This window comes from Callionymus lyra, chromosome 10, assembly GCF_982586985.1.
Source record: "Callionymus lyra chromosome 10, fCalLyr1.hap1.1, whole genome shotgun sequence".
Lineage (NCBI taxonomy): Eukaryota > Metazoa > Chordata > Actinopteri > Syngnathiformes > Callionymidae > Callionymus > Callionymus lyra.
Genome location: NC_141827.1, coordinates 24,906,450 through 24,928,167, shown reverse-complemented (window position 1 = coordinate 24,928,167; position 21,718 = coordinate 24,906,450). Strand labels below are relative to the sequence as shown.

At 36.7% G+C, this 21,718-nt stretch overlaps 2 protein-coding genes across 2 annotated transcripts in view; one reads left to right on the top strand and one right to left on the bottom strand.

Annotated features, from left to right (window-relative positions):
• Positions 1–21,350, bottom strand: part of poc1a (POC1 centriolar protein A) — a 28,515-nt gene extending 7,165 nt beyond the window's left edge. The window contains exons 1-10 of the mRNA XM_087801678.1: positions 21,214–21,350; positions 17,000–17,084; positions 16,749–16,920; positions 16,479–16,658; positions 16,310–16,417; positions 15,613–15,728; positions 13,725–13,858; positions 9,732–9,800; positions 9,465–9,608; positions 1,370–1,561 (exon numbers count right to left, since the gene is read on the bottom strand). Coding sequence (XP_087657804.1) covers positions 1,370–1,561; positions 9,465–9,608; positions 9,732–9,800; positions 13,725–13,858; positions 15,613–15,728; positions 16,310–16,417; positions 16,479–16,658; positions 16,749–16,920; positions 17,000–17,084; positions 21,214–21,228 — 1,215 coding nt within the window. The 5' untranslated portion in view covers positions 21,229–21,350. The remainder of the gene's footprint in view (positions 1–1,369; positions 1,562–9,464; positions 9,609–9,731; positions 9,801–13,724; positions 13,859–15,612; positions 15,729–16,309; positions 16,418–16,478; positions 16,659–16,748; positions 16,921–16,999; positions 17,085–21,213) is intronic.
• On the top strand, positions 18,396–19,053 carry b9d2 (B9 domain containing 2). Its single transcript, XM_087801679.1, has one exon. It carries the CDS (start codon positions 18,471–18,473, stop codon positions 18,996–18,998), a length of 528 nt encoding a protein of 175 aa, XP_087657805.1. The 5' UTR covers positions 18,396–18,470; the 3' UTR covers positions 18,999–19,053.
• Positions 21,351–21,718: the final 368 nt, after the last annotated feature.

The window sequence follows — 21,718 nt, the reverse complement described above, 5'->3', positions numbered from 1 at the left end:
CCCGTCTACTTTGAAATCTTTGTCTGGGATAAACCTTGCTGATGCAGTAGAACTACCTTGTGTCTTGTTGCTGTGCTCAGTCATGGTGTGTGACCTGTGACATGAAACTGTCTTCCACAACCTCAGCTTGTAGCAGAGTTTGTTCCTCACCCAGTTATAAGCTCCTACATAACTGTATCTTTTTCACTTCATGACTGTGTTTCAACCTACTTGTGAAATTGATGATCATTAGCCTCTCTTTGGTATCAATGGTTGATCATACATTTCACTAGAATCCTACAAAACCCCTGACGTTGTGCAAATGTACCTTTAAGAATTGATGCTGGTTTGAAGGTAAAGGGTAGTAACAACAAATATTGAGTTGATTTAGATTTATCTTTTGATCGCTCACTTTGCATTTTGTTATTTGATAAAAATAAAAAAATATTATTTATAGTTTTGAAAGTATTCTTAGTTTTTTATCACCCGTCTAAAACTTTTGGACATTACTGTATATACTGTATATTCTCTTGCATCCAAAACACGTTCACACATATATATATGTGTGAACGTGTTTTGGATGCACGAGGATCACGTGAAACTTCTGGATCTTGTTAACCACACAGAACACAATGAATCCAGCTGATGTTGCGATGTAAAGAAGTTTTTTAAAGATCAGACATGTAGTTTGTCGGTGGCGAGTGTTGGCTTATGCAGTGGTTGGTCAGGCTGCTGTACATTACTTAGAATATGGAACAGTTTGGATGTTTATCTCATTGGAACATTGTTTGTGATGTCGTACACATGTCGAGGCATTAATATAATGCAACACATACTGTATATCCATCTTCACATAATCGTCTCTTTCTTATCTTTACCAAAATAGATCTAGACACAAACCTTTTATCTGAAAATGAGAAAAAGAATTCAGAGGAAAAACCAAATTATTGGATTATTATTCTCTGCCACATAATTATATTCTGTATTAACTTCCATAAAATTTCTTATACTTTGGTTTTCTGTTTCCCCATTTTTAGAGATGTTAATTTTCGGCCACTTTTTCAATTGACAAAAAATGTTTGTTTTTATCTTCAGATAATCACATTTTTAAGTTCATTTTAGACACATATGTAATTGCCATTTTTTTTAACTTGTTTTTTGTTTTTAATTGACTTTTGAGAATAAAAAATTAAACAATATCTTTTTGTTCACATGGCTGCCGGGATCTGGTTTTGCAGGATTTTACCCATTTTTAGAGACATTACGTTTGTTTTTGTTATTGTTTGAACACGACTGCCTCATGTCCTTTAAAAAAAAAAATGAGCTGGCTGTGTGAGTGGGCGCCCCCATATGAACATAACATAAAGAGATGAAGTGCTTTTCTTCTTACCTGTGTGAGGATTTCAAGTTGACCAATAATGTGCTCCAGGGTGTTGGCGATTCCAGGCGATGCTGCAGCATCAGATGCTGCTCTTTGAGGTGGGTTCTGAGGCAGGCTCGAGGCTTTAGTGTGGTGGGTGGTGGGATATTCCGAGACTCTGTTGGGATAGTTGACTCTGCTGTGGGCGGCAGTATGGACGTCCTGTAGGAAGTCAAAGGTGCAATAGTCACTTGTTACAACATGAAAGAAAAATCAGTGAAAATATGCAATTAAAACAAAATAATGTCCTAATATGCAGTTTAATAAGTGCTCGACAAAGAACCTTCCATTGGTCATATTAGTGTGCTGTATTAGATAGACAGCAAACGGAAGAGATGCAAAAAAAAACAATAACTGTAGCTCTTCAACTATTGGAGGGCATCATGGGACATGTAGTTTGAGTGGTGTTTTAATGTAGTTTGGTGTAGTAAACACAAGGGTGCGGAAAGTAATTTTATTTTACTTAAGGACTAGTTGGACATTATGTCACATTTTTGACTCTACGCTGAAACCATGTATATAGCAAAGATTGTTTTAGTATTGGAACTGTTTTTAATTCCTACATTACCAGCTAAAAGAATAAGACATTGCACTTGTCAGCTGAAAAAATAAATAATGAAAGGCTTAAAAGCATGATTAAATAGTTTTAAGTTCAAATGCATCATCCAAGTTTGCCAAGTTTGTCAAAAAGTCATGTTGAAGCTGAATAACTGCTAGATGTAAAAAAAAAGAAGGTAAAGAAAAAACGCAATCATATTACATTTTAAAACAATCTACTTCCTTGAACTCAAATCGGTGACATTTACAACAAATCATTGTAGGATTAAAGGATTAAAACACATTTAAATGCGTCTTTTCCTGCAAAAAATACAGTGAATATGACGCAAGACAACATTTTGCCTCGCTAGAGGAGGATCGGGAGATGCCTAACGCACACAAGCGCAAAACTCGCTAACACAGCACACGCAGCAACCGTCCTCCTAATGAATCACCTGAAGTGGAAAGACCAACAGTGGAAATTTTTCCCGAGACCTAAATTAAACTCTTAGACAGTCTGCTGGTCACATATGTGGCCCGTCAGCTCTGAACCCAATTAGTCACATGAGACAAACCGCGGTGAGTCGTTTTATTCAGGATTTCAGATCGGTTTTGAGAAAAACAAGAAGCATTTTTAAAGCATTTGGTAAATGAGTCTCAATAGCAGGTGCTCTCCGTCTCCGAACGATGACTCAACGGCGGGAAAACTAGACCATGTTATCGTCACATTAACAATAACAATAGTCTAAAAAATAAATGTATTAAAACAGCAGTTACTAATGACTGATATTGCCCGGTTGTTCCTGCAAAACAAAACAAAAAACGATGATAGCTAAAACGAATTTTTTCGCAGAGCTACTGCTGCCTCTTCAATCAACATCCTGAAGCAGAGCAGTGCAGTGGTGTGTGTGTGTGTGTGTGTGTGTGCTGAACTGTAAAGGGAAGCCAGTGCGAGCGTGCAGCTCGTCTGCCGACACACGTGAGCGGGAGGACGGCCCAGATGTGGAGCTGGAGACAGGAGGGGGGTTGGAGGAGGGGATTAAGGGAGGATGGGATCTGAGGGAGCTGATCTGCCTGTCAGCATCGCTTGGATATCTCACTCTTACACACACACACACACACACACACAAGCATGGTCTCACACACCGATACAGTGGCAAAGATTTACTTGGACGTGTCGAAATGAGTGACAGCCTGTCTGGACCACACACACATATAAAGCTGAGCTCATGTATTTGACAAATAGGTTTGTGTGTTCCTGGTATTGTGAGTGATAATTAGCATATCAAATCAGATAATTCAGATTACATGTAGGTCAGATTTATCTGCTGTACACGAACATAATACTTTATATAGTATGTATCATATTGGATACTGGTTATAATTATTGTCGGTGTCAGGGCCGGGTCTAGGCAGGGGCAAAAGGGGGCCTGGCCCCCCTCAAATAAATGTTGTGCCCCCTCAAACTTACATGTAAGTAAGTAAGTAACAGCACAATGCCCCCTCAAGATTTGTGGCTGCCCCCTCATACATGCCTGTCTAGACCCGGCCCTGGTCGGTGTTTACAATTTCTTCTGGACGTGTATCCGAAGCTTCTCGTACAGTAGTATTACTCCGCGAGTCACAGTAGTATTACTTTGCAAGTCACAGTAGTATTACTCTGCAAGTCACAGTAGTTTTACTCCGGATGTCAAAGTAGTTTTACTCCGCGAGTCACAGTAGTATTACTCCGCGAGTCACAGTAGTATTACTCTGCGAGTTACAGTAGTATTATTCTGCGAGTCACAGTAGTATTACTCTGCGAGTCACAGTAGTTTTACTCTGCGAGTCACAGTAGTTTGACTCCACGAGTCACAGTAGTTTGACTCCACGAGTCACAGTAGTATTACTCCGCGAGTCACAGTAGTATTACTCCGCGAGTCACAGTAGTATTACTCTGCAAGTCACAGTAGTATTACTCTGCAAGTCACAGTAGTTTTACTCCGGATGTCAAAGTAGTTTTACTCCGCGAGTCACAGTAGTATTACTCCGCGAGTCACAGTAGTATTACTCTGCGAGTCACAGTAGTATTACTCTGCGAATCACAGTAGTTTTACTCTGCGAGTCACAGTAGTTTGACTCCGCCAGTCACAGTAGTTTGACTCCACGAGTCACAGTAGTATTACTCCGCGAGTCACAGTAGTATTACTCCGCGAGTCACAGTAGTATTACTCTGCGAGTCACAGTAGTTTTACTCCAGGAGTCACGGTAGTTTGACTCCACGAGTCACAGTAGTATTACTCTGGGGGTCACAGTAGTATTACTCCACGAGTCAGTAGTTTGACTCCGCGAGTCACAGTAGTATTACTCCGGGGGTCACAGTAGTTTGACTCCGTGAGTCACGGTAGTTTGACTCCACGAGTCACAGTAGTATTACTCCGGGGGTCACAGTAGTATTACTCCACGAGTCTCAGTAGTTTTACTCCAGGAGTCACAGTAGTATTACTCCGCGAGTCGCAGTAGTTTTACTCCGTGAGTCACAGTAGTATTACTCCGGGAGTCACAGTAGTTTTACTCCGGGAGTCACAGTATTTTTTTCCGGGAGTCACAGTAGTATTACTCCGCGAGTCACAGTATTACTTCGCTAGGCACCCTAGTAGTTACCTGCGAGACTCCATGTCTTAACTCCACGAGTCATCTGATTACTCTGATAGTCACAGTACTTTTACTCAGCAAGTAGCAGACATATTACTGTGTGAGTGACAGTAGTATTTCTACGCAAGTCACAGTAGTATTAATCTGCAAGTACTTTAAACATAAAGATAAAGCCACACTATATTTATTTTGTAATTGAAGAACATTTGAAGCCCTGTATAATAACACTAAATATCCATGACTAAAATAGAATAGAGGGTACAGAAGCGAGCTGAAAGTGGCATCAAACAGAAGTGAGTTCCTCAGGAGGAATCCTGAAACGTGCTCCTAGCTACTGAAATGGCTTCTCTTGATGTAGAAAAGCAGCAGTTCCTCTTAGCGTCGCTCCAAGATGACTGACGACTTTGGTCCGACACCCAAAATCCATCACCGTAGACGAGACGAGAGCCGTAGACGGTTCAAACGGTTTACCTCACGCTCAGTTTTTCCCCTCACTCGTGAACAAGATTCCAACTAACATCATATCAAATAACTAAACCTCCAACTCTGGACTCGTTTCCTTTTTTCTCTTTCTTTCCAGCCGCACGTGCGCGACTCTGCCAGCAGATGATGAGATGAAAGAGCCTTCATTAATAAAACATTATGAATGAATAAATTATCCAGAACTTGGAAAAATCGAGGAAGTCGGCACATTGAGGTTTGGGCGACAGGCACCCCGGTGTCTGCTAAAGATGGAAACTGGTAGAAACATATTATATAGTTAATATGTGCACAGTTTTTACTATTATTGGTTATTTTCTTTAACAAACGGTTGGTTTTAAAATCATTTGTAATAACAACCTTCTTCCTCTAACAAAGTTTTAAAATAGACAATGACATTCGGCTAAACCTCTCCGAAATAAACACCATTTACTCTGGAGAAAAAGACGGTGAAGCAGGAACAGCGATGTTAAAGCCTCAATAAAATAAATGTACCAAGACCTTGAGTGAGGTCATCATTTTTGATGCCTTTTACCGTGCAGGTACCATCGGACAAAACATGTGGAATTGGATTAAAAATAGCAAAGCATCATCGTTTTGTATGAAAGGGTTTTAAAAATGAATAAACAAAAGTCCTTTACATGTGTTTTCATTCATCAGAGAAATGAAAAAAAACCCTCTTTGAAGGTAAGCTTTTTTTTTCATATCCAAAATCACTTTAATCTGTGCCTGCGGTTCACCAATAAATTCTGCTTTCACTTGACACCCATCTCCTTCTTTCAGACGTAAATACAGCCAATCATTTGTTTGACAAACTACAAAACTGTACTTAACATTTGAAGATTCATTCCAAGCAGGATTGGGACACATATACACATATTATTTTGTTATAAACTACAATGAAAGGATATTTGAATAATCAATTTGTCTGTTTTTTTCTTTATTTAAAGCGGCCAGAGATGCTGGTTGTTGAGCGCGGAGATGGATCAATAAGGCAGGCGAGGATGTCGTCTCTGCCCTTGTAGGTGTAAGTGACACTGCTGATGTTAATAATGGAAATCTAATCCGCGGCCCGAGGTTACTTCACCCATTCCCTGACACACGGTACCCTTCGAGTGTTAAAGGTCCTTCAATAATTAAACAGAACTAATGGCTCCATTACATGCTGACTTTGGTGTTGATCATTCTTTTTCTTTTTTTTCTTTTTTTCACTCTTGACTGGGAGAGCGGCCCAGACCGTCTTCACGTCACGTGACCACCAAACTGCTTACATCAGTGGGTCACACTCTGTTTTCATACAAAGCACCGAGTGACTTCTTACCAGAAAGATAAAAACGAAACATTTTCTAGACAAATGCACATGTAGTATTTGGCAATGGCATTACTATTTACTCAAATAAGTAAATAATTTGATCTGTTTTAAATCATAGTTATACTCATAGTTCCTCCAAAATTCAAATTTACCTGATTTTGTACTCAGTCTTATGTCGACTAAGGGTTGGGATTATTTTCAGAGTAATTTGTACCTTTTTAGAGTTAGAGGAAAAAAATGTATGTACATTTTTATGTAGCGATTGGTACCAATGGTCTGAAGAAGCTTCATGAAGCAGTGTCATTATTTTCAGAGTCCACTAGATGGCAGTCTCTGCACTATTTTCCTTTGTTTTGAACAACTGTTCTAATGAAACATCATTTTTAAACTGATGGCGCCCCCTACTGACCTCTAAACAACATGACACTGCTGCATGAAGCTTCATCAGACCATCACTAGCGATTGGAGCTCAGTTGTCACCATCGAATTCTTCGTCCAATAACTCCATCCAAACACCTCCATAGTGCTCGTTTGTAACGTCCATCTTTTATTTAAGCCTCGACAAGAGGAATTGTTCCAAAACTTTTAAAAGTCTGTATATTTTGTTTATAGCCAAGTTATCAGTCTCCCAGTTCATGCCTGAGGTCTTTCCTCACTGAAACACTTTGCAAGTGTCAGTGCGCAAGATTTAGGCTAATAGCCTGGCAGGTTCAGCTAAAAACAATCCTAAAATATAGGTTTTTATTTGGAACCATTCCTTGTGTTTTTCTTAGATAAAGATGAAGCTGGCCTCGCAGATAGCCTAGCAACGTCCGCTAAAATATAAAATGTTTAATTATTTATTTACTTTGTTTTATTTTATTTTTTTCTGAACAACTTCTAATGTTAAGGCGTCAATACAAGATGGATGTTACAGACGAGTAGTACGGAGGTATTTGGATGTTTTTAAGTTTGTCTTTTTGTACAAAGATGAACCTGAGCTCCAGTCGTTACGTTAAATGAACATGTGTTTGTAAAAAAATTAGTGAAATTTGTATTTTGGGTGATCTATTGCTTTAAGATAAATCTACTTTACGTGACATCTTAATCTGTGTTGTCTCTTGTCAAAAAACAAGATTTAAAACTTGCTAGAAAATTTTCCTGGAATAGTTTGCTATAAATGTCTTATGCTAAATGTTTTTTTCAAATAAACTTAAAGTAATTATACATTTCTTATATGTGCTTGATTCTCTTATTTCGCAGTGAGGTTTGGAAGTTCACTTGACAGTAACAAACACTGTTTTTTTAAATAGATCTCAAGGTCATGAGTAGCTTATAATATAAGAACTTGAGCATGTTTGCTGAAATTGTTTTTTTTTGAATCGGGAACCTCTTCAAATAAGAGGTCATGGGCAATTCATTAATTTTTCTTTAAATGATTACTATCTAAATTTAAAAAAACAAATGGATAAACTTACCTTACATGGTTTGAAAACATGTTTCCCATATAATCTGTATTTCTATATAAAGGTTTGTCATATAAAATGGCAGCCATAATGCATTGATCAAGATACTCTGGAAACAAATGGACGTACTATTAGATTTGGGACACAGAAATAGACAACGGACCACTTGATTTCCATCATCATATTCAAAGAAAAACTGGAACTGACATTTCTGGCTCTTATCAGAACCCTGAGGGCCCAAAGTTATACGTCACTGGTCAGATCCGATCACGTGATCATCCAAACGCATCTCTTAGACGACTTTTCTATTTTAGAGAATGTCATTTATAAGTGTGAAATATTGAGTTATTCATGAGGTCAAAACACGAGTTTACATCAAAGCGTAGAGAAAGATCAAATGTTTGTTGGATCAGAGATTTAAATGCAGCTTTGGGCAAAAAAAGAGACTTCAAAGAGATATGAATGGATCAGATAAGTAACATATAATAAGAGCATCTGATGTGTACATCTACTGTATACGCTGGAGTTCATTTTATCTTTAATCAAGTCATCTATGTGTTCTAAAGGCTGCACCAACATCAATGGTGTAACTATTTATCAAGCAAATGTCGCTTGAACTTTACTTCTAACTGTATATTTTGGTTCACTTAAATTAATCAGTGTTAAACCATTTTTTTGTTGCCTTTTAAACACCTACATGTGCACAACTGTCTTCGGTTGTTTCAATAAATATTATTAAATAAATGTACCAAGATAAAATCTCTTCAATCATTTTCATGCATTTTTAAAAGTCCATTGTGATTAAATCCAAGTGATTTGTATTAGAAGGTCTATGTATCATTCGATCAAATATGTATATTAATTTATTTTAATTGATTTACAATACATTTACATTAGGTTTTTTGATTGCATTTTCTGAATAATGATCTAAATCTTTGTAGAGGTAAGAAAAATAACAATTAATAAGATGTCCTTGTAATATATAAAAACGTTTAAATATGTTAAATTCTCAGATGGTAGTTGCAGGTTCAATCCCAGCTTGTGTCGTTGAGCAAGACACTTTACCCTGATTGCTCCTGATGGTGAACTTGGCGCAAGTGTGCAGCCTACTCCCATCAGTATGTGTGAATGGCTGTCAAAAGCACTACCGAATTTCCCCTCGCGGGACTAATAAGGGATTCTAAAAATTCTAATGACATATTGAACCTGAGACTGGTGTTTTTTGAACAGACTGGTTTCTGTCTGAAACCTTTGATGCAATGTTTCAACTTTCTGCTTAGTAGTTGCTGACATCTTGCTTTCATTCAGTGTAAGGTTGTGATACGGCTCCGGTGAGTCGGTGCAAGTCGTGTTATTAAATGTGGCTAAGAAGTAGCAGATCAAAGGCAGAAATGTATGATCCAACTATCAAAGGCTTAGGTTGTTAAGTTAAAAAGTAATTCAAATATACAGTAAACCGCTCCTTGATTCATCCAAAAATGTAATCTGTAAATTGATAAAGGATTAAGAGCTATATTTATGATTTGGATTCTTATCAAGCTGAAAATTAAAAGTGACATGCGTTTAACAGAGTGAGCGAGATAAAGAAAAAAGAGACGCCAACAAAAAACGTGCAGGATGTTAATGTTGTGTTTTCCCTCCTGCCGTCTCCACTAACCTGGCGGTGCTTCACAGATGGCTGCATGTTTAATGGAGGGTGCGCTGTCGGGGGGCCCGCTGGAATTTGCATGATGGAAGAAGCAGCACGTTGTGCACTTACTACTTCCTCAACCTCATCAAAGTTGCTCTTCCACACCAATACCTGGAGAATTTCAAGAAAAGATCCTTAATTACAGATGATCAAATGTCGATGAGAGATAAAAAATACATTTTCGCCTTTAAAACATCAAGCTTATCTTTGATAACTTTTATCTAGACTCATCACCTGTTTATCAGAACCACCAGAGGCGAAGTGGTCCCCTGTTCTGGAGAAGGTTACACTGTGTACTGGACCCTGAAAAACACAGATATTTGTCATTATATAATTTGCCGCTTGAAGTACAGTTAACACATCTGATCTGCCATGAGCTAAGAAGGAGAAAAAAAGAGAAGGACAATCAGTATAATACAAAGAGAATCAAAAAGCTCAAATACTCAAACACTCAAATATCACAGTTTCTTTTGTCACAATACCAGATTAATATTCAACATCAACATTGCAATCATTTTTCTTGCTTTAAAATCATATTTTATTTTGTATCATTGTTCTTCTATGGCTTATATTTCACAATATAAACAGCTGTTTTAATGTATGTTGCAATTAAACCTCTGGCCACTAGGTGGCAGCAGTCATTATGTCCACCGCAGTTCAAGAACAACAATGCAATCATGCGGGATCTGGGCGATGACTGGGGATGAGAGGATACAGTAGACTCCAGCAGCTTTTAAAGGTGATGTTTGGAAATATCTGTAAATTCTGAAGCACCAGAGTCAAGTACTCGGATAGTATTACAAATATATCCTGGTTACTACGGTATCACAATATATCGTATCGTTGCCAATACACACCTCTAAAAGACATTAATCAAGATCAAGTTGACAATGTTTTAGTAGATATTTAACGACTGTGGAATGCTACAAAAGTAACGTCACATGTGATGAGAGTAAGCTTTTGACCCCCTATCCCAGAAATCTTGGATCTTAAGTATTTGTTTAAAGACCCTAAAAATGATTGAAGCCAAATCCGATTTAGAGGTGAATATTTGCTAGTATTAAGCACCTGTGGAAAGAGCTCAGCAGGTGTGTTGAACTATTGGAAAATCATTACTGTGAGTCTGGAGAGCTCTTGGAGGGAGCAGAGAAGTGGCTCTGTGCCGCCGTTGGCACCCAGACAGGTTGAGTAAGGAATGGTTTCCCAGAAGCACCTGAGAGAAGCAGACAGCGTCGCTATGGCAACGCGACAGCCTGACAGACAGCATGTTCTGTCTTTGCTCTGACTAATGCCTAGTGCCAGGCTGGCACTCGCCATGGCCAGACACGAACACAACAACTGGCATCTCCTGACCCAGTGTGGTGGAAGCAACAGGCCACACTTCAGAGCCACGGCCGCTCTGACTTTAGTCGACTCTTTGTCGATCCGTCTTCAATGGCTGCTCAGAGTTTTGCTTTCAAACTTTACTCCTAACTCCAGCAAATTGTGAAAGAGGGTTTCTCAAAAACAGGTGTCGTAAGTTATTGTTAACACATTGAAAAAAGCCTCACACAGCAGACGAGCCTTGAATTACTCAAACAGAAGTATCTCCTTGAATAGATGGATAGAATACACAGAGATTAGAAACCAACGTTATAGTTTCTTTTTTTACAAACCTTGAGAAAGTACCGTTAAAAAAGTTTTATTTTCAGGTTGATAGTAGCAAACTGTTTTCAGGTAACATTAAATCAGTGGTCTCAAAAATGAATGGAATAAAAATGATTTTAGGGTGAAATTACCCCAAAAAAGAGATAAACATAAACGCATTGTCATTATGTCCTATGCAGCCAAAGTAATAAGTTAATCCTGCGAGATGCCAGTGATGACTGAGGATGAGAGGATACAGTCCAATCGACTCAGTCAATGATGTTTTACATATTTTTGGTTTCAAAACAAATGAAAGCAGTAACGACTTCGTCAAGAGTAATGTGGTCTGTAAATTCCACAACACCAGAGTGAAGTACTCGACAATACTACAAATATATCTTTGTTTCTACAGTGTTGCGATGTATCACATCGTTGCCTCTGTATCATGAAAATCAAAAAAGAAAATAAATAGTAGAAGAAATAAAATGAGGTGTTTCCAAAGACATCACATGCATCCATAAATGGTTACATTTCACATGGATTTATACAACAGAGCATATAATGGCATCAATAAAACCAACTCAATACCTCGATAGTTAACTAACACAGGGGGAAGGTGGGGATCCTGTAAATAGTTATCGTACCCGAGACTGCCAGTGACAAATAACATGCAGCAAACTAAAGCAATATAGCATCTTTAAAACAATGCAGAATGGATTATTATACATTTTGCTTCTACAAATCAAACATTCTCTTTGTGCTGTATTCTTAAATTAGACCCGGTCAATAGGAACAGGGAGGAGGCACCATGAAGGCTCATGTCAGATCATGTCGGGATGAGGTGAAAAAATTATTCTTGGAGAAATGGAAACTTGAATGTGAGCGACAAGTGTCTACGATCTTTGACTTAAAAAAAAAATGGAGAAAAGTGAAGCTGTACTTCAAAAATGTCGGCACACACCTCAGGAGAAACTCTGCAGTGACAAGCAGGCAGCTGAAGAAAAGGCAGGAGTTCAAATCTACGAACAACAATCAATTTCAACTCAACTGATCATATAAAGCAGCTCACATACTTGCCTACATCTACATAATGACACTGTTATTATGGAGCACAGTGCAATATAAATAAAATATATTTATTAAATACATTATTATTAATGTAAAAGAATCTTACTACATTTAATAGTAGGGGTGTGATTGGCAAGAATCTGGCGATTCCATACGTATCACGGTCCAGGGGAACAGTTACGACATATTTTAATAAACGTTTTGATACTGTAGGAATTTACAGACCGCAAGACTCTTTATGCAAGACTCTAACTTTCTTTATGAAACCATAAATTGCCCAAAGAATAGTTTTAATAGCGACTGGAGTCAACTGCATTCTCTCGTCCTCAGTCATCGGCACCATCTTGCAGGATTTCCTTGTTATTTTAGCTACGGCGGACGCAAAGACTGCTGCCATCTAGTGGATGGGTACTTAATTGCATGACAAAATTAACAAATGCAGTGAATATTGTATGTTAATTGTGACTATATATTTTATACACAATTTATTAAAATATTAAATAATTTTGAAGCCAAAGGTTTGGTTTATTTTTAACATCGATAGAATACCGATAAAGCATCATGAAAAAAAAGATATAAATACATATCACGATATTTAAGTGTATCAATATTTTCCTAACCCCATTATACCCCCCTATACCCTATGTTCAATTATTTTTATTCTTTCAATAAATGTCTTTAGCCACTGTGTTGTTTACAAGTAGCTCAAAAGCCAGCCTCTGAAGTGAACTAAATGTTGGAATAAAGTCACATCAACCATGTGCAATCCAACCTAAACAACAATATTCTCAAGTAGCAGATGCTACGGGTTTGTCAAGAGTCCAGACATAGCATCGTTTACACACCTTCACACCCATGTGTAGCTCCGCTTAGTGACAAACAACACCCAATTCACACGTCAACAGAAGGGTGGGATCCCGCTGAGCCACAATAATATAAAAGAGTGAAGATGCAATTATTCTGTAGGTGTGAGGTGGAACGAAAGTGGCCAGAATGTAGTCGTACGTGTAAACAAACTGGACCACATGCCATTTGAAGCGATGGATTCAACTAACTGGATAGATTCTTCCGTAAGCTTACAAACTTAAATACAATTCCTGAGCCATCCGGACGCCACATTGCAGACATCGTGTAGGAGGAGGAATAGCAGAGGCGAATATCAATTATGGTACATTTGCCGTCGTTGACTAATTACTACTGAAAACAAGAACAAAAAAAGTTGAAACAAAATAGGTTTTAGGGGATGGTGAGAGGTGGTAGAGGGAAATCAGAAGGATTGCAGTTCTGCTTCCTTCCAACAACACTGATATTAGTCATCATGAGTGGGCTGCTGGCAAGTACTAAAATACACTACACACACACACAGACACAGACAAAAAAATCATTGTGTAAATGAAAACACACGGCCACACTCAAAAAAAATAGTTCACCATGTAAAGGAAAGGTTCAGAAAAACTTGTATAGATTTTAAAAAAAAAACAGTCATGAGGATTGTGTGTACGTGTGCGCGTGTGCGTGTGTGTGAGTGTGTACCTGGTGTCCATGAAGCGTGTATAATAGTTTTCCTTCAATAAGATCCAGTATCTTCAAAGTGGAGTCGTTTGATGCTGTGATGAGGAAGTTACCGGACGGGTGGAAAGACAAACTGTTCACTGCACCATTGTGGACTGTAAAACAATGAGAGAAAATAGAGATTTAAATTTCACTTTTTTTTATTTTTTATGTTGCACCCCAGTAGCAAAGTCGTGTTGGTTTGAGACGTTGTTATATTTATACTACTTCACATACAGTTGAAAATGATTGTACAGTTCATTAAGTGTTTTTTAAGTCCATCTCTTATCTATCATTTAATCTCAAATAATGATTGATATTTCGTACGTTCAGCATCTCACATTCTTGGCCGTGCTTTCAAACACCACAAGTTCTTCAAATTCAACCACAAGTTCTTTAAGTTCTAGTGCAACAACAGCACCCAGGCTGACTAGAAAATGTTAAATACATCTTAGGGCAAAATTTAAATCAGTTTAGCAAAATGTCCTGTGGCTCAAACACATTAGGAATTTGAATTGCCATACAATGCAGTGAACACATTAACAATCGACACACAAAAACATTGAAGATATAGATGATGAGCTGCGCCCTCTGCTGGAGGAAATATGTGAGGCAGTTGTGAAAAAAAGTCAAATATTGCAGGCGGATGATTCTGGGTCGAACGAGGACAACACGAGCTGTAAAGACTCAAACTTACTGCAAGAGAAATTACAAATTCAGAATCAGAGATTTTTTCTTAAACATACATGCTAATTTGTAACGCAATTAGTTGGCAAAAATTGCTTTTTAATTAATGTGGGTTTTTATCTATTACCACTTCTGGACGACGCAATTATTCGTTATTAGATCTGACGGCCAAAATCAATTCTGTGAAGTCAATTAAGCAATTAAAAGATTGGCTAATTAAAGTGCAAGTGTTTGAATCCGGGGTCATTAGACAAAGAGATGAAGCAGCACAGCCAAGAAATGTACATCAGAAACATGCATTTTCTTTACTGGCAACAACAGCTCTTCACAGAAACAACTATTTTTTTTAATTTAACTAACCAGGCCGGCATTAGAATATATAACAAATATATGTGACAGAGAGGAAAATTAAGAAAGATGGCCACTTGAAGATTTTTCATTCAGTATAGCTTCAATGAAACAACGTTAATTCAATTCTTGTCTTTTGTGGCAGTAGAATTGTTCAATAAAGCGTACCATGGATTAATTTTTTTTGTATTTGTCCCTTTTCCAGGACGGAATACATTTACAATTTCTGTCCGAGTAAGACTTAAACTGTAAAACAACAATTCCCACAAAAACAAATAAAATCACTCTCAAACTCACTTTCTTATACGATAAAAACAGAAAATCTAAACATTATGTAAGTCCAAATAGATTGTGTGAATCATGAAAAACTTGTCTTCTGCTTTCAAAAACTATTTAAATCACATGGATGGATCACTATGGTTATTCCACAGAGAAGTCTGCATATCTCCTGATGCATGTGCAGGCGAAGCTACTCTATGGGTTTGTCTCTGGACTTCAATAATGACGACAAACAAAGCTGCTTTCAGATTGGGTTTGGATGCAAGTACGTTTCAATAAGATAAGGAAAAATGTCCCTTTGATACATTATGAATCTGATTAATCGTCCAATGCACTGAACTGAACTATCTCACAAAAAACAACAAATCAATTCTGATAAGTTGCGCCATCTGCTGGAGGAAGCATAAAGCGACGTGTTGAAAGAGGTAAACTATAATTCTTAGGGTCAAACACAAACAAAACGTGTTCAATAGTAATTTGAACATTCAGAAATGTGTTAGCATTCTCTCCAAAATAAGAGAACTGTTTTTTTTTTTGCATTATTGAATTTAGTTACCTTGATAATGCTGCAACATTTTGTGGGTTCTGATGTCCCAAACCTTGACAGTGTTGTCAGTGCTGGCTGAGGCAATACATGAGCCGGTCGGGTGGAACTCCACATGGGTTGCATAACTGACAAGAAGCAGACAAATCACCATCAGCTACATTTTAGACATACTGGTAAAAAAGTATTTATTTTTATTTTAAAATACATTTTATTAATTTTACTAAATAAAGGAATAACAAATTAAAAACTAATTAATAAAATAAACAAATAATAACAATTAAATATTATTTGCTATATTTCATACCCTTTTAAATTGAATACAAAACTGTAGCATATATAAACATATTATTTTTAATTTAAGAGGCTAAGATTTATTTTAATTTTACTAGGAATTCTTTTTTTTTTAGTTATTGGAATTAGAATATCAAACTCAAAAATGTTTTACTTGAATTACTCAAAAAGCAAAAACAAGTTCAACCTTTCAATATACAAGTTTCTTAATGAAATTATTGAATAAAAAAGAAAATAGCTTTCAATTAATAAATGATTGAATTTAACCGTGATAAAAAGAGTTAAATGCTTAACAACCAAATTTCAATAAAATGTTTTTAACGTTAAATTCAACAATTCAACGTTCTGATGGCATTAAAATACTTCCCTATAATGTCTCTTAAACACATTTTTAAATAGTCTTTAAGGCACTCACCCATCATAATCATAGAAAGAATGTATACACTCTTTACTGTTCTTGTCCCACAGCCTGATGGATTTGTCGTCACTGCACGACACAATCAGTCGATCATCTGGAGAGAACCTGTTGCCAAGAATGTCAATTTAATACTTTTAATGAGATTTCAGTTTTAATCAAGACCTACCTTGCACAGCGGACCCAGTTTATGTGCTGGTTTAGGGAGTAGAGGAACTTCTGACGTTGGACCGTCCAAACTTTGATGCTCTTGTCATCCGACGCTGTGACCAGATTATGTCCATCACCTGAAAAGGCGACACTGCGGACTGCCGAAATGTGAGCCTTAAAAACAGTCGAGTCAGCTTTCCTGTTGCACACAAAAATCAACAAATTGAGCAATCACAAATGATACGAATGGAGATAGATTATTATTTTGATTATGGTTATAATGACGTACATGTTAGGAACCCATAGTCGCACAGTTTTGTCTCGGGAACATGAGGCCATCAGGTGACCAGAAGGAGAGAACTGCACTGAAAGCACTGCATCCGTGTGTCCGTCAAAACGATACGCTCGCATCTGAGGTTTCATGTTCCAGATCATGATACACGAGTCCATGGAGCTTGTGGCTGAGAGAGCAAAATACGACACATAAGCATGTTTTTTTTCTACAGAGCAAACACAAACGATGCATGGAATGGCAGCTACCCATCTGTTTCATAGTGCTACTGAAGTCCACACCGGTGACAGCTTCCTTGTGTCCCTTAAAGTTTCTGTCAAGGCTTGGATCAGTCTGGAGACACAAATGGACATTTTAGTTTTGAGTTCATTACAAATGAAGTGAGATGAAGAAAGGATGTGGTGTGGCTGGTGCGAGCAATAAAATCAAATCAAAAACAATCACTGGAGATAATAAGTACGTGACTGAAAAATTATAAACCACTATAATTCACTTTAAGTATGTATTGTTAGGTATTATTGTTATTGTTAGATGTATTCATACATAGTTAAATTATATTAAACATATTCCAAAAAATATTGCTGGTTTGTCCTCGACTAATTCATCATCAACTTTTTGTGAAACTTTCTGCATTTTCTTGCTTTATGGTAGTTAATTGTGTAATTACTATGGTTCTTATTAGTTGGCAGAAAAACAAAAAGAAGGGTGTAAATCCTAGATAGTAATAGTAGTTCAATGTCAAGGGCAATCTTAAAATATAAGATTTAACATTAAAGAGTAGCTTTTTTAAAATCTATTTAATGTTTTTTGAATACCTGTGCATTGACTAACACAATACAAATAATGCATGCTGATTTTAACCCTTGTGTTATCTCAAATGTGTTTGTGGTATCCCTTGTGTTGCCTGGGGTCAAAGTGAACGACCTCCCTGGCTTCCAGAAATACAAACGCACCAATCAATGGTCTCCTTTTCTTTTAAATGACACACCATTATTTGCCCCACATTGGGAAAATTTGTCGCAGCAGCTCACGACACATTATTGTAATACACACAGTACACATATTAAAAATAGGAAACGATAAGAAACGAAATTAATCAACTATAATATAAATTTAAAATATATAAGATTAAAAAAAAATTTATAGAAAGAATAATAGTAAGTAAGTAAGTAATTTTTATTTGTAAAGCGCTTTTCCAGACCAGGGTCACAAAGCGCTTAAACAATCAAAACAATATTCAATAAAGTATATATTTTAAAGATCAAGATAAAACTGATAACACAACAGGAGTTCCAGAAAATCAAGGAAAAGCCTGAACAAATAGAAACGTCTTAAGATGTTTCTTAAAGGAGTCAGTAGACTCCATCAAGCGCAATGACAATAAAATAATTCTAATAACAGATGAATTAACAAAATAATAAAAATAAATAAATAAAGATAAATATTTCAACGACGAAAAGTACAACTGCAGGCACTAATGAAATGGATGGGAATGGATATAAATAATATAACAATGTAAATTTTAAACGTTAAATTGGGAATTTTAAACCCTCCACCGTTAGAGGGCGGTGTGGTGTCTAGATAAGTCGACACTGCCGCTACACCGCGTAGAAGAAACCCCTCCCGCCTCCCTGAGCTGTTGCCAAGGAGACGCTAACGGTCGTGTTGCTAAGCTAACAGCAACAGACTGACTTTTTGTTTTGTGGGTTCGGGGTCATCATGGCCGAGCTCCACATCATAGGACAGATCCTGGGAGCGAGTGGCTTCCCTCAAAACAGTCTCTTCTGTAAGTGGGGAGTTCACACCGGAGGAGCATGGCGGCTCCTGTCCGGACTAAAAGAAGGCCAGACCCAGGTGGACATGCCTCAGACGGGGGACATGGCGTACTGGAGCCACCCTATAGACCTGCACTACGCCACCAAGGGCCTCCAGGGCTGGCCGAAGCTGCACCTGCAGGTGTGGCACCAGGACTCCTTCGGTCGGTGCGAGCTCTACGGCTACGGTTACTGCCACGTCCCGTCAAGCCCCGGACACCACCGGGTCAGCTGCGTGACCTGGAGACCCCTGGGCTCGTGGCAGGAGCAGCTCGCGCAGGTGTTTGTGGGCGGGGGGCCCCAGCTGAGGAGCCCCGACCTCATCTACTGCGGGGCGGACAGATACAGACTCAACACCGAGGCCATGGGGACCGTGGAGCTGGAGCTCGGTGTCATCATGAGACACTTTGACAAATACGGAGTCGACAGTTAGCTGGGAAAATACTCGCTGTTCTGTGTTTTTATACATTTTATACTGCAGATTTATGAATAAAATTGTCTTATTGAAATACTCTTGTTCTTCTTCAATATATTTGTTTTAGTAAATGTACAACTATAGACGAAAAAAGAAAAAGACTAGTGTGTATTGGCAGGAATACTACAAGTATCCATTACAGATATATTGCGATACAGTAGGTACTACCTATTTATATTGGTGCTATGGCCCAATAGGGCTGAACAACACGGACACAATTTCATATCTCGATATGTCTAACAGATATCTGTATTGATTTAATTAAAGTAAAAACAAAAAACAAACATAAAACATGTAGAAAAGGCTCCTTTATTTAGTATAACTCACTTTCAGTAAAAATATTAACAAAAAGAAATTTAGTCAGCTTTTCTTTAATGTATTTGATATAGTGGGAAGTAAATCAACACTGCAATATTTTACAGTCTTTAAAAAGACAACAACTTCACTTTTCAGTAATAGTTTTTCTACAGATCCATATGACCTTTCATAACTTAAAATGTTGCCTGATATACTGAAAATTCTTTATTTATTCTTAATTTCAATATAGATATGATGATACATCATTCAGCCCTATTACGCAAGTATTTTACTTTGACTATATGTTTTGGAAACCAAAACATCAGCCTTAAAACAGTTGGAGTATCCTCATGTCCTCAGTCATCGTTGGGATCTCGTGGGATTTCGTTGTTAATTTTAGCTGCGGAGGATGTAAAGAATATAGCGGCCATAAGTTTAATTGCAACACAAATATAAACAAATGCTGTGAATATTTGCATGTCAATCATAAATAAAATTTAAAAAATAACAATTTTACACACTTGATATGATAAAAATAAAATGTTATTATTGATTTTTGAAAGCCAAATAATATGCAAATAAATCAATAAAGTGCAGTTTAAAATATACAAATATTGTTAAAAAAAATAGTGCTATAATTAAGTGTATTGATTTTCTTTCTCATTCTACTACAATAAAACAATTTCATTCAGTAATTTAAATAAATTAAATCAAAAGTACAGTGAATGCTCATGTTTGTTTATATAAACCAGCTTGTCGATTTATGGATACTAGGGTTTACAGTTTCTCTGACTCCTTCAAAGAATAAGAATATAAAACGGAAATGCAAAAAATGAGGATGTCATTAGGTATGAGTCCAACCTGAGTTTTGACTTTGAAGTGTCACAAACTAATGTTACTTCAGAGATAATATAATCTTTGTTAAAAAAAAACACCTTTCAACAAAGTAATTAAAAACAAAACAGAAATTATATAAAGTCATAAGATTAAAAAAAAGGGATGGATCTAAACTATACCATCAATATCGACTGGTGGATTGAGATCTGCCTAGAAATACTGTAAAGCAGGGATGTCAAACGCTGCAATCAAAACAATGAGGATTTTAGTTTATAGTATATTGTATATATAGTTTAATAATCTATACTCTATCAGTACATGATACAATAGTCAAATCATTCGTGAGTGTAGTTTTATCTGGCTCTTACTTCTTTTTTCTTTAGCCGACATAATTTAGTATGCAAGAGATTTATTTCATATTAAAAACTCAAAACATTAGTCAAACTAATGGCTTAATCTTACAGACAGTTGCAACTATTGTTGTCATAAATTAGTAATGATAACTGAATTCGTTTTTGCAAAAAGCTTTGCAGAAATAATTGATTAAAAATTAAATATTAATGCTGTGTACGAAAACTATTTATTACAAGTATTGTTTATTGAATGGTTACCACATTTGAAGGGGTTATTGTTTTCGTTTTTTTTATGTTATTAATGTTATCATTGTTTATGGCTTGTTTTTTTCTGAGATGCTGACATATTGCTGTCTTCAATGGACTTCATTAACAAACAAATCTCGTTTGAATCGTAGTGAATTGAATGGCAATTTTCTTAAAGCCTTTTATATTGGATAACATAACTTTATATACTTTGTGCAACATGGATCGGATACAATGTTTTAATGATTTTAGAATCTTTGAAAACTCGTATTCCATGTTAGTCAATATTAGTTTCCGTGGCATGTGTGTTAGATAAATACACCAATAAATGTGTGTTTAACGATATAAAAGCTTTAAAAAGCTTAACATTAGTTAAGTCATCTATAAAAAATAGAATTAAAAAGTAGTAATGGGATCAAACAGTAATAAAACTAACTTACCAGTGTTGAAGACATCTTTTCGATTCTAGCAGACTCACTTTGTTCTACTCTAATTTATTTTTAAAACTTCATTAAACGATTAATCCGATTATCTGTGTAAAATAGCACTTTTCGTACTATAACTAGCATGAGCTCAGAGCTAGTTAGCTGCCGTTGACAACAACATATTTCAGTTTCCGCGCCGCTGTTACGCGCTGAGGAAGCGCCCGGAATTCTTAAAGAGACAGTAGCACTTGTTGGCGTAGAACACGGAAGTCCAGAGTGCTTCGCCTTTTAATTTAAACTCCTGGTAGATTATGATATAAAATATAACAAGTAGCATAGCACACGATCTAAAAGAAAATATGTATTGTATTTTTAAAAGGAAATTGCTAATAACTTGTCAATATAATTAATAGCTGAATCAATTTATTCAACAACAAAAACAACAAAAACTATATACTGTATATATATACTGTGTGTATATATATATATATTGTATAAATGACAAAATGTGTATCTGTAC